The 12,568-nt window shown below is 40.4% G+C and overlaps 2 protein-coding genes across 8 annotated transcripts in view; one reads left to right on the top strand and one right to left on the bottom strand.

The window, feature by feature from the left end:
- Positions 1–6,945, top strand: part of ncoa5 (nuclear receptor coactivator 5) — a 24,260-nt gene extending 17,315 nt beyond the window's left edge. For all 4 annotated transcript variants that reach the window (XM_061726819.1, XM_061726818.1, XM_061726817.1 and 1 more), the window contains 5 exons: positions 1,497–1,632; positions 2,745–2,947; positions 3,428–3,632; positions 4,938–5,029; positions 5,973–6,945. In XM_061726819.1, the coding sequence (XP_061582803.1) occupies positions 1,497–1,632; positions 2,745–2,947; positions 3,428–3,632; positions 4,938–5,029; positions 5,973–6,574 (1,238 nt within the window). In that variant the 3' untranslated portion in view covers positions 6,575–6,945. The remainder of the gene's footprint in view (positions 1–1,496; positions 1,633–2,744; positions 2,948–3,427; positions 3,633–4,937; positions 5,030–5,972) is intronic.
- slc12a5a (solute carrier family 12 member 5a) overlaps positions 6,944–12,568 on the bottom strand; it is a 239,261-nt gene continuing 233,636 nt past the window's right edge. For all 4 annotated transcript variants that reach the window (XM_061726813.1, XM_061726814.1, XM_061726815.1 and 1 more), the window contains one exon: positions 6,944–12,568. In XM_061726813.1, the coding sequence (XP_061582797.1) occupies positions 12,477–12,568 (92 nt within the window). In that variant the 3' untranslated portion in view covers positions 6,944–12,476.

Genomic DNA, 12,568 nt, shown 5'->3' with positions numbered 1-12,568 from the left:
CCGTATTAGTTCTGCTGGACCTCAGTGCTGCGTTTGATACTGTAGATCAGCATCTTACTGCACAGGTTAGAGCATGTTAATGGGATTAAAGGGACAGCTCTGGGTCGGTTAAAATCATATGTATCTGACAGATTCCAGTTTGTTCGCGAGGTTTCTTCAGTACAGACGAGGGTCTGCTAGTGTCCCGCAGGGTTCAGTGTGAGAGACAGTTAATACATGCAGCCCTTGGGAAGTATTATCCGGAACCAGGCATTAATTTTCATTGCTATGCTGATGATCTGGATCTGTCTATGAAGCCGGATGAAACAGAACCGTTAGCTAAACTTCAGGCAAGTCTTAGGGACATCAAGGACCGGATGTCCACAAATGTTTTGCTTCTTAAATTCTAATAAAACAGAGGTTATTATTTTTGGTCCAAAGCATCTTGAGAAGGGATTAGGTGGTGTTGTGATGGCCTGCAGGACAACTGTGTGAGACCTTGGTGTTGTTTTCTAGATTTTTGTCACTTAAACAACATCTTATCGTATTTTCTGGACTATAAGTCGCTCCGGAGTACAAGTCGCATTTTTGGGGGAAATTTATTTAATAAAATCCAACACCAAGAACAGACATGTCATCTTGAAAAGCAATTTAAAATAAAAATCGAATACAGACAACAATAGGCTGAATTATTGTACGGTATACTTACGTTACATGACACAACTGAGAACGTGCCTGGTATGTTTACATAATATATTAAGAGTTATTCAGATAACTATAGCATAAATAAATGCTAAGAAGTTTACCAAACCATCCCCGTCACTCTAAATAACTAAAATCCAATTAAATCTTCATCCTGCTGTCAATTTTAAACAACTCCACTAACTCCGGAGGTAGAAGATGCAGCGCTTCCTCTTCTACGTTGCTTACGTCAGACTCATCGTCCTAGACCTAGAGTGCCATCTTGTGGTTTAGTGTGAAAATGACATGTGAAATTATAAACCGGTAATAATGTGTTAATAATTTCACACATAAGTCGCTCCAGAGTATAAATCGCACCTCCGGCCAAACTATGAAAAAAAGCGCGACTTATAGTCCAGAAAATACAGTAATCTAGTTTGTAAAACAGCGTTTTTCTATCTCCGTAATATCTATAGAAATCTGTTTATATAGTAGTCTCTGTAGTACACCAACTAACCATGTATCAGTAATATGTACATAGAACTTCTCCTGCTCACGGATAATTAATACTTACATATCTTGACTTTCATACCTTTGACAATATATCTGTCTCTTCTCCCCCATTATGATGCAGGTCCTGCTCACGGTTTCCTCCCTCTTAAAGGGGAGATTTTACCAGCCATTGTTTATGTAAGAATTGCTCGGGGGGTCATGTTGTGACTCTCTGGAAAGCACCTAGAGACGACTTGTATCGCAATAGACGCTGTATAAATAAAATTCAATAGATGTGAAAATGGAATTAAAGTGACGTTGACATCACCTCTGCTTCTGTTCAGCCGTAGATGATCGTACTCGTCCAGAAGAGCGTCGTCGCAATGAGCTGTATCGACAGTACTATGAAGAACTCCAGCGGCGCTACGACACCGACCGTCCCGTTGACTGCTCAGTGATCGTCGTCAACAAGGCACAGAAGTAAGTTCACTCTCCGTTCTTTACTGGGAACTCTGGTCCTGGACCAGAAAGATGTGGACAGGTTCAACACTAGGGATGGGAATTGATAAGATTTTTCCGATTCCATTTTCGATTCTGCTTAACGATTCGATTCTTTATCGATTCTGTTATCGATTCTCATTTGGGAAAAAAGGAAAACAAACAATTTTAAGTATCAACTTTGTTTTATATCTTTGAACAAAAAAATATAAGTGAGGTCTTAAGACGCCCCCAGCCTTGGGCTCCTCGATGGTGCCAGGGGGTCCCCAAAAAAATGATTTGTAATATAAAATATGTATTTAATATAAAATAATAATAATAAAATAAATATTCTTCTGTAGAAATTAACTAAAAACAACATATTATTTTGTGGCAATTACACAAGAATGTCCAGTAACATGTTCAACACTACAAACTTAGTCACTGCTGGTGACATTCATCTATTCTGGCCTGATACTCTTCCCTGCCTTGATAAAAGGAGCATCTAGCGGTAGAAGCTCTTTAACTTCTCCCATAGATGAGCTGACGAGCTGCAGCTGTGTCAGGAGCGGCCCGGCACGTCCACGGGGCCGAGCGCGCAGCTCTTCTAAAGCATGAATTATGGTTACACGTTAAATCGACGCAGAACCTACGGCGTACGGTACGCCGTACGGTGCGTGTCGCAGGTTCTGCGTTGGTGTAACGCGGAACCATAAATCAGCCTTACCACACGCCGGCTGACTCCGCGCTCCCAGCGCATCAGCCGGCCGAGTCCTAACAGTTTCCCCCCTTTGTTAAAATGTCCACATTGCAAGTATTGTCGCCCTGTTGTCATCCTTTTTGGTAAAATGTAACCAAACTTTCGAGCGTTTATGCCGCTTTGTCCCCGTGTTTTCCTGCTGGGCGCGAATGCGCACGTGCAACGTGTTTGGTGACGTCATTCGCGCCCACTGGAATCGATAAGGGAATCCAGTTCTCAACAAGAACCGGTTCTCGATTCCCATCCCTATTCAACACGACATGTTTTTATTTCATATCGCTCTTCTGTGTGTGTGTCTGTTTGTGTGTGTGTGTGCGTGTCTGTGTCGGCCTGTACTTTTGCATGAAAACAACAGTAGGGAGTACGCTGAGACGGTCGGGCGAAAGGTGCGTGACCTGGGAATGGTGGTGGATCTGATCTTCCTCAACACAGAAGTGTCTCTCACCCAAGCACTGGAGGATGTGGGCAGGGCGCGCACTCCCTTCGCCATCATCATTACCCAACAGCACCAGGTGCACCGCTCCTGCACCGTCAACATCCTGTTTGGCACACCTCAAGGTAAATTACTGCAACAGTATACAGGACTGTCTCAGAAAATCAGAATATTGTGATAAAGTTCTTTATTTTCTGTCATGCAATTAAAAAAAAATAAAGATGTCATACATTCTGGATTCATTACAAATCAACTGAAATATTGCAAGCCTTTTATTATTTTAATATTGCTGATTATGGTTTACAGTTTAAGATTAAGATTCCCAGAATATTATAATTTTTTGAGATAGGATATTTGAGTTTTCTTAACTTGTAAGCCATGATCAGCAATATTAAAATAATAAAAGGCTTGCAATATTTGTAATGAATCCAGAATGTATGACATTTTTGTTTTTGTAATTGCTTTACAGAAAATCACAATATTCTAATTTTCTGAGACAGTCCTGTACAAATCCACCCCAGATGTAAAAAGTGCAGCATTTCAAAGGTGAAACCTCTTTGGTTATTCTTGTAATTTTATGTGTTTTTGTGCACTTGATGCTGCAGAGCATCGAAACATGCCAATGCAGGATGCCATGATGTTGGTTGCCCATAACTACGATACCTACAAAGTTGAAAACCGAGAAAAAGAACGTGAGGAAATCGCAAGAAAAGCTGCCAAGATGGCGGATGACGTGTTGCTCAGGGAGCCCGACAGAGAGAGCCACCCCACATCTGTGCTCACGTCTGTCACCCTGCTGTCAGAAAACAGGTAACACGCTTCATGTTCTCAAACTGGTAGAAGTGTTTGTCATATGTTGAATGAACAACTGCAAAATGTTAAAACTGGCCAATAGTCTGTTACATATTCCATTAATGATGGGGGGGAAATGATGCCTCTACCTGTCAGTCACATCAGCTCTTAGTTCCATCACCTCTGGATGTAAAAGTAACCGACTGGGTTGATCTAAGTTAATAGAAAAGAGCTTCCAATGGAAAAAATGTTTCTGCTGGAAACAAGTTATATTACTTAAACCGAAGCAGTGTATTGCCTCTTATTTCTTAAACAATAATCTAGGAAGACGTAGTATGTGGGTGTGGATAATATATCACTGTTTCCGAAGGATTAGCTGCATGTTACTCTTTCTTAATTGTTAAATGGTTAATTAAAAGCAAAATTGCAAAATGTATATGTGATTTTATAGCTTTTGGAAACAAATTTAGAATGGACCTAAATCAATATTGGCAGGTTGAGTGTTTTAGGAAACTTGACAAGAAAATTGGATGGATGGATGTCCTTTATAGATCCCAGACTGATGCATTGTTTTACAACAGCAATCAAGAAGGAAGAAACCAAAAAATATATTTTTTTAAAGTGTAAATTGTGCAAAATGAGCAGCCTGAGTTTTTTTGTCACAGATTCTGGCACCCTGCCAGTTAATATATCGTCTGCAAGTTTTAGGTAAGTTAAAGGGCAGCCAAGTAGGCAAAAAATATTCCCTTAGCCAGAAGTGCAGGAGTATCTCTCTCCATAAATACAGAATATGAAGAAAAACTGAGACATCTTGATCTTAGAAAACCAGAGTTACAGTAGACCACATGATTTTGGTTGATTTAAAGGAGACCTATTATGGCATCTAATACCTATTTTAAACAGGCTTTGAATGTCTTTAAAAACAAGCTTTTGATTTTTTTTTTGCTAAATAAATGAGCTATGATAATGAGGCTCTGTGCTGATTGGCTGCCTGAATGACGCGATACATCGCTACGAAAAAATGGCGGAAGCTCCGGCCGGCAGAGTTAGTTGTGGGTGTGGTTTCACGCATCGGAGGCCAACCTATGTAAATCACATTTTCGTTACGTAACGAAGGGAGCAGAATCTGAACGGCTCGTAGATCCACATCACACTGGATGGATCATCCGGGCGGCTGTACAGACACTGCAGAATTTGGTTGCTTTCCTCCTTCTCTGAGTTGGCAGGCTGAGGGGAGACCACTTTATATATGTTAAAGCAAGAAAAAACATGTTTTTCATAATAGGTCCCCTTTAAATGAGTTTTTGTTTGCCTGTGTGGTAGGTTTTTAACCCCGGAGGAACTGGACAGCCTCATTGTGTACTTGAAGGACAAGCGAACGCGGCTTGTACGAAGCGCAGGAGACCCACTGGCAGGTAAGAAATTCTTGCCATTCATGTGTCTGATTTGAAGAAACATTACTTGTGATCGCGGCTCAGCAGTGTTATTGAGGATGTAGAGCAGGGGTGTCAAACTCATTTTGCTTGGCGGGCCGGATTTGACCAATTTATTTATTGCGGGCCACACGCTCAAAATAAGAAAAACGGTGCGAAATCTTTTTTTCCTAATTCTTTTTTTTTTACTATTGTTATCTAATCCAATATCAGTTTAGTTAATTTTAAAGGAAATATCACTTTGTTTACACTCTAATTATGTAAAATATATTTCTTCAGGATCTTTTCTTGAAATTTCTCGTTTTTTTTTTTCAAATTATGCAAGATACTTTTAACACTTTTAACAAGTATGTTTTTTTTATATTTTGCTTTTTTTATAGGAAATTTAATTAAAAGCAAAATCTTTTCTTATTACATCCGAGAGTGTTTTCTTTGTGATTTAGAGATTTTTCCAGTAAAATTAAGTGTATTTATTTTTAAGAATTGGCGCGGATATCTACGCCAGTGTGCTGAAAAAGTCAGCACTTCTATTTTAACTGTTTTACTTTACCACTATCCTCGTATTCAAAACTGAAATTCTCTGAATAAATATGTTCTATCATCTTTTTTAGCAGTGATATTTTTCCTGCGAAAATATATAATAGTAGTCAGTTAATAAAAATAAACGACCATCTACAAAGAAATAAAATCGGCAAATGCATTCTAGAAAACAAAAAAAATGTCAAACTGCTCACTTTGTGGAATAACGGTGGATTTGTAGAAGAAATATATTATCGGATATGCTGCGATTCATGGCAATTATTTATGTCTTCCTTTTGAGTAAATTAACATTTCGTTTTTTTTGCGTTGGAAACTTCTCGAGGGCCGCACATTTGACACCCCTGATGTAGAGAATCACATTCTAACCGGAAGCATCTCCTTCCAGCTGCAGGTCACGTGGGAGCTCCTGCAGGAGTCCCGTCCGCCGCCGGACTCCCTCCTTCACATGCTTCCCATCCTCCACACGCTTCCCACCCTTCACACGCTCCACACCCGGCCGCGTCCACCCACACCCCCCTGCAGCCGGGTCACCACAGCATGTCCGCCGGCTCCAGCGCTTCCGCCAACCCCAGTCACCAGCAGGAGCTGCAGGCTAAAATCCTCAGTCTGTTCAACAGCGGCTCGGGGCCTTTGACCGGCACGACCGGCACCCCTCAGTCCCACCAGTACAGCTCCCTGGGCCCGTCTTCCTCCCAAACCCCCACCCACGCAGCCATGCCCGGCCCCGGCCCCGCCCCCGCCGGCTCTCAGCCGTACGGGACCCCGCCGGGCCGCCTGTCCGGCCCTCCCAGCGGCCAGAGGCCTCCCGTGTCCACGTCGGGTATTAATTTTGACAACCCGAGTGTCCAGAAAGCGCTGGACACGCTGATTCAGAGTGGACCGTCTCTCAACAGCCTGGTGGGTCCTGGAGCGTCCCAGCAGCCGGCGCCCCGGCCGGCGGCCAGCATGGCCCAGCCGCCCATGTCCATGTACCCCCGACACTACTGACCGCAGTGACCCGGCCCCCATTCATCCAAGTGTGTATCAGTAGACTGTAACGGTGTTTAGCAAACTGTTTTATTTTATCCTCAGTATTGTGTTGTTAAAATTGGACGACTTATTCAGACTATTGACCTTGTCTGTACTTTCAATTATTTGCCTGAATAATTTTATTCAGTCTTTTTACAAGCGAGTTAATAGTGAGGATACGAAGTATGTTTTGGTTTTTGATGGAAGTGTTTCTTTTACCATTCATGATATTTTTTTTTTTTTTTTTTTTTTAAATAGTTTTGCACATTGTGTAATTTGTATTTTTGTTTTCATTGTCAAAGCAAGACATGATTAAAAACTACAGACACAGTTGCTGTAATAAAATGGTATTGGTTTATTGCATTTTGTGCTGACAAATCTATAAAATGGAACGGGTATCGCCAGAAGCCATAGAGATAAGCATTTGAAATGTAAGACAAAACTACTTTTTTCCTCTTTTTAATGTACTATGAATCACAAGAGAATAATATTTTTATTTCAGAATATTTAACTTACACTGACACAGAAAATAAACACCTCCACACTAACTATTTGATTTATTTACACGTAGCCCCCTCCCGCCCCTTGCCCATTACCACCCCGGCCCCCAGCAGTTACAAGTGCACACGTACACACGTACACACTCCCACAGAACCGAAACACCACAGCGTTACTGTAAGACCGGGTACAGGAGTAAGGAAAAGTAATGACCGTCTCAGAATGAACAAACGTTTCATAGTCGGGAAATCTGATGAATGCGGATTTATACAATCTACATCCATTGATTCTTTTTTTTTTTTTCAAGCATCCAGACAAGATTTCAAGCAGTTCCAGTGAATTAAAGACAGATCTTAATTGTTCATCTGAAAGAAACTGCTGCTTGAGTTTAAGATTGTACTTTTTGAAAACTTAAAATTGAAGAAAAGAGCATTTTGGGGAAAAATGCAGGTCAAGAGTTGGGAAAAGAATCACCATTTAGGAACTAAACTTTACGGCTGGTGAGTCGAAATGAGTCAATTGAATGTTTTTGCTTTTGTTTGTTTTCCATGTTCATCTTTTGTTGTCTCTTTTTTTTCATTAAAAGGTTACCCAATTTTCCTTGTCTGCATTTAATTCACTGGAGCACACATTTTCTCATTCACCTAAAATATATACTTTGGTAATTATTTTTTTCTTTTCTGCAGAAAATTGACATTAAGAGGATATTCTCAACAGATCAATCATGAAAAGAAAACACTTTTTTTCTTCATAATATTAATACTCATATTGGATACAACGAGGCCATTCTTAAAGGAAAGAAAAATATATTACTTGAAAGAAAAGTTTTTGACCAATATAAACAAAAATACTTTTTATATCACAAACACCCAATAAATACCTTGTTCAGGGTAGTTGCATGCATGCACTGAGTTACACAACAACTGGACTGGGGCTCTGCTTGCACCGCGTCGATAGCCACTTGAGGTTTTCCTCATCTGATTCCCAGAGATGTCAACTGTGTGAAATTTAAGCTGTTGTTTTCCCTCCAGCATCAGGCGCCTGGAGGGCAGGATCTTGTCTAAAGTTGCAGACTGTGTCCCCCTCTCTGCAATAATCTGGTGTTTATTTTGCTTGTCTTTCAAATCTATAACAAAACAGCCTCTTCAACCCGGCAACAGATGTGTTTCAGAGCCCTTTATTTTCCATTTAAGGATGGAGACTGAGTAATGATCACCAGCAGGTTTGTTTCATGCTACAATTGTGCAGGCAAGGGGTCTGATCTCGGTGATGGATCAGCTGGGGGAGAGGGGCGTGCTGGTTTTCCAAGTCGACTATTCCCCGCGTTGTCCAAGCAGAGCCGGTACCAGAATTGGAAGCGCGAGTTTTGTTCTTCTTTGATCATTTTAATTAATTACACTGCAATCACATTTAAAATACAGAGCTGGGGTGGATTTTTGTGGCTGGGATGGAGGAGACCATGGGGTTGGGGGTTACATGGTGTACGGGAAGTGGGGGATTCTGGGAGGGCTCACCTCACAGATTGAGTGACAAGCACTAGAAATTTAACAGTTAATATCTTTCTTTTTAAGACATTTTTCAAAAGAAAAAAAAAATGAATGTGAAGCATGCTAAAATGTACAAAAATGTTTGAATGATAACTTCTGCAGGTAGTTCTCTGAAGATGAAAAGGATTTTTTTTAATTACATTTTTTATTTTTTTTGATACTGTGGGCTGTCACACGGCCACAGCTTGGTGCAATACACACTTTCGCCACCAGAGGTCACTGCGAGACAGTCTACACTGAGGAGGCCCCTCAATGTGACGTGCTTTTCTGTCTCAGCCACATTTGAGCTCAACATATTAGATCATTATGGTCCAAAAGGCAAATACTGTGTTCAAATCAATGTCTGCTGACACCTCCTGGTACTTCCACAGCATAAAAACCTACTCGACTAAATGAGAAAAACCGATGTGAGAAAAATATTGCACATGATCTTACAAAACTCCAAGACTTCATCCACAGTGATTGAAACAGTGTACAACAAAAGACAACACTAGTAGGTTACAGTGTCTCTGACTTAAAGTGGTATATTTATTTACAAAAGAGAAAATGACCCTTCTAAGGCTCAACTATTCGCAAACTCAAAAATCTCCTATTACGTTACGTAAGACTACTTGAGCAAGATTTGAAATATAACAAGTAACAATATAGTGAACTCATACTTTTTCTTTCTGGTTGCAAAAGACTCGTTTTCAAGGGCTGGCCACGTGTTTGACTTGATCTGTTAAAACATTCGCATGTCCCCTCACCCTGCACCTTGAACATGTAAGTCATCACTATAGAAACCACTAAAACAAATATTGCCACAGAGTACCATGCAAACAGCAATTAGAAAACATTTATAATATAATAAATTAATTAATTTCCAATAAACTTATCCAATAAACATCAGATATCTTTTTCTTTAGAATAAACTTTAAAGGCTCAGATGATGCAGGTGGTGTTGTAGAGATGATCCAAAAGTAACCGTGTCATTCAAAAACTGTTGTGAGACTGAAAGAAAATACTAATCATTTCTTTCTTCTCTTTTTTTTTTTGCACCCCAAAATCTTTGAAAACTAGGAGCGGTTTCTTGTTAAGCATCGCGGGTGTCGAAGGTAGTTCTAAAAAGCAAATGCATTAAAAAAAACACAAAAAAAAAACAGTTTTAGCAACTCCTGTTCTTGTAAAGTTGTGAGAACTGCGAAGGGAGCATTTAAAAAGAGTAAATAAGGGGTGGAGGTTTTGCCCCCAGTTTAGATATTGCATTTATTTATTTATTCACTATATCTTCTTTAATAAAACGGAACGCTAACCCTGTCCAAATGTTTACAAGCACAGCCTCGTCTTGTCAGATTGCCCCCACCACCACTGATATGTATGTCTAGACCCTTACTTTAATTTATCTTTAACGTTGATTCAGTCATCTCTATTTACAGTACAAATAAACCTATATATACTAGCAGCATTCACAACATATGATCAGACATTCAAGCAACACTAAAAACATTAAATACTGGTTTTTAAATAGTTCTAGAAACTAATTTGTTTTGCTTCTCTATATTGTATATACTGTGTTTATATAAATGTGTGTGTATATATACAGGTATATATATATAAATATAAATATATATACACATATACATACACACATATATATATATATTTATTTATTTATAGTAATACCTCTAATACAAGTGCAAATGACCAAAAATACTTTTTTTTTTCAAGGAAAAGAAAATAGGACTAATGAAAGTAACGTGACATCTGTCCTTGGTCAGAGTGAGATGGTTCTGACTTACGAAATCTACATATACAAAATATATGTGTTAAAAAAATAAATAACGTGATCACGTGAGTCCGGATTTTAACTATTGCACATTCCTTCCGAGATGCACTTTTTCCAAGCTAATTTGCTCTGGAGCTTGTCCAGCCGGGGACACGTGTGGCTCAAATCAACAGCGACGTGGAGGATATAAAATCTGACTGGAGAACCTACTGCATAGAGTTCATCTCTGTGGACAGAGTGGGTTTGGTAGCTACGCTAGCCGTCCTCCTGTGTTTGGTTGGAACAAACCTCATAAACAAATAATTGATGGATGATCGGCGTCTCTTCTTGGTTTTAGTAAATACTTCAGCGGCTGGGTGATTTATGGACCTTTGAACATTATTATTTTTTTTAATTATCCGTAGGGCGACATCCCAGCTACAAGTCGCCCCCAATCTGAGACACGTGTAATCTTTATTTATTTATCTTTTTAAATACACTTTGTTCTCTTCTGTTGGTATCAATAAAGTTTAGTTTTTTTTTCTAGTCCAAAAATACTTTGATATGGCACAGTAATGTATCTAATTTGGCAAAACAATGATATATGTATATATATATATATATATATATATATATATATATATATATATATATATATATATATATATATATATATATGTATATATATATATATTTGAGTGAAATGACATGACCTAAAGTATGTCATAAATATGTATAACTCTTCTCTATAATCACAAATACATATTTGTTCTCTACATGAAAAAATAACATTTAGTATCTTCCTAAATGAGCTTGATGATGAAATCATCATAGTTTCACTTGTTGCACAGTGGTGAAGAGTGCAGGTGCAGTGCGTCGTCGAGGTTACAGAGACGGTTACCATAGAGACAGGAACCTATGCCATCTGATTAAATAAATGCGATAAATAAATACGTAAATAAATACATCTTTTAAAAACAGATTTTTTTCCGAGCTGCCCCTCCGTGCGAAGGAAGCTTTTTCCTCTCCGCTGCGAGCTTTTTCGGTTTGTCACAAAAATACTACACTCATACCCAACAACACGTCAGAGCTTGTACATTATTTACAGCGAGTCACACGAGGGTCGAGAGGTGCTGGCGGTGAAAAATCTCCTCGGTTTGTGGGGTGGGAGAAACTATTCACAGTTTAATTACGTGTCAATCTCAACAAACTAAGCTAAGTCTTTCGCTTTTTGTCAATTTTTTTTTTTTGGCACCGACAGTGGCCACGGGGATAAACAGCCACCAAGAAAAGACAAGAGATGGCAGTAACAGAACAAGTGGAGTAAAAAAAACACACACACAGTTGGAAGGATGCCATGCTAAAAATAGATCAAGTTAAAGATAAAAAACTGCAGGCTTGACCCACATTTCGGTCTACTTCAAACATGTGTGTTTTCACAGTTCATACTCAACAAGATGTGCTCTCCTCCTTCCTCCAGCTGGTGATGCTGACCGTGGGCTGCAGAGTCTCTGCCTTCAGAGGCAACGGGCTGTGGGAGGCGTCCCGTCACGACGACGTCCTACAAACCGGCTTCGCCTCTTCCGAGCAGAAGCTGCGTTTTTTTGGCGACATTCGTGTTTTGGGAAAAGCAAAACTGCAGTTTTTTTTTTAAAGCAAGGACAGACACAGAGAACATGCATGTATGCACACACCACAGCTAAAAACCCCGACACCCCCCCACCACCACCCTAACCCTCGAAGCCACATCTTGAGTTACTACAACAGATTACAGACTATAGCAGAAAAGAAGAACAGCTCTAAGTAGCATTTATTTAGTCTTGAGCTTGCGATAGGCGGCAGATTAGTGGAGCAGGTTTTTTCCTGTTGCGCTGGGGGGGGGGATGGAGCTGAGGCTGAGCTGGGCCGTCGGGCGGGTCGGGGGGGGTGTGAGACAACGCTCTCACAGAAAGAAACATGGCATGAAAGGCGAGTAGCAGCCCTGGAAGGGCGGCGGTGCAGCTGGACGCGGGGACGGGGTGGAGGGAGCGATGGCGGCGGTGGTGCTGGTGGTGGTGGGGGGTGGACGGTGGGAGGGGGGGCGGCTGCTCTTTCAGGAGTAGATGGTGATGACCTCGCGGCCGCCGCCGCGGACCAGCAGGACCCGGTTCAGGCCATCGGTCAGGACCTCCAGGAACTCCATGT

The sequence above is a fragment of the Cololabis saira genome, chromosome 8, assembly GCF_033807715.1.
Source record: "Cololabis saira isolate AMF1-May2022 chromosome 8, fColSai1.1, whole genome shotgun sequence".
NCBI classification, from domain to species: Eukaryota; Metazoa; Chordata; class Actinopteri; order Beloniformes; family Belonidae; genus Cololabis; species Cololabis saira.
The sequence above is the reverse complement of the archived record's forward strand: the minus strand, read 5'-3'. Positions and strand labels throughout refer to the sequence as shown.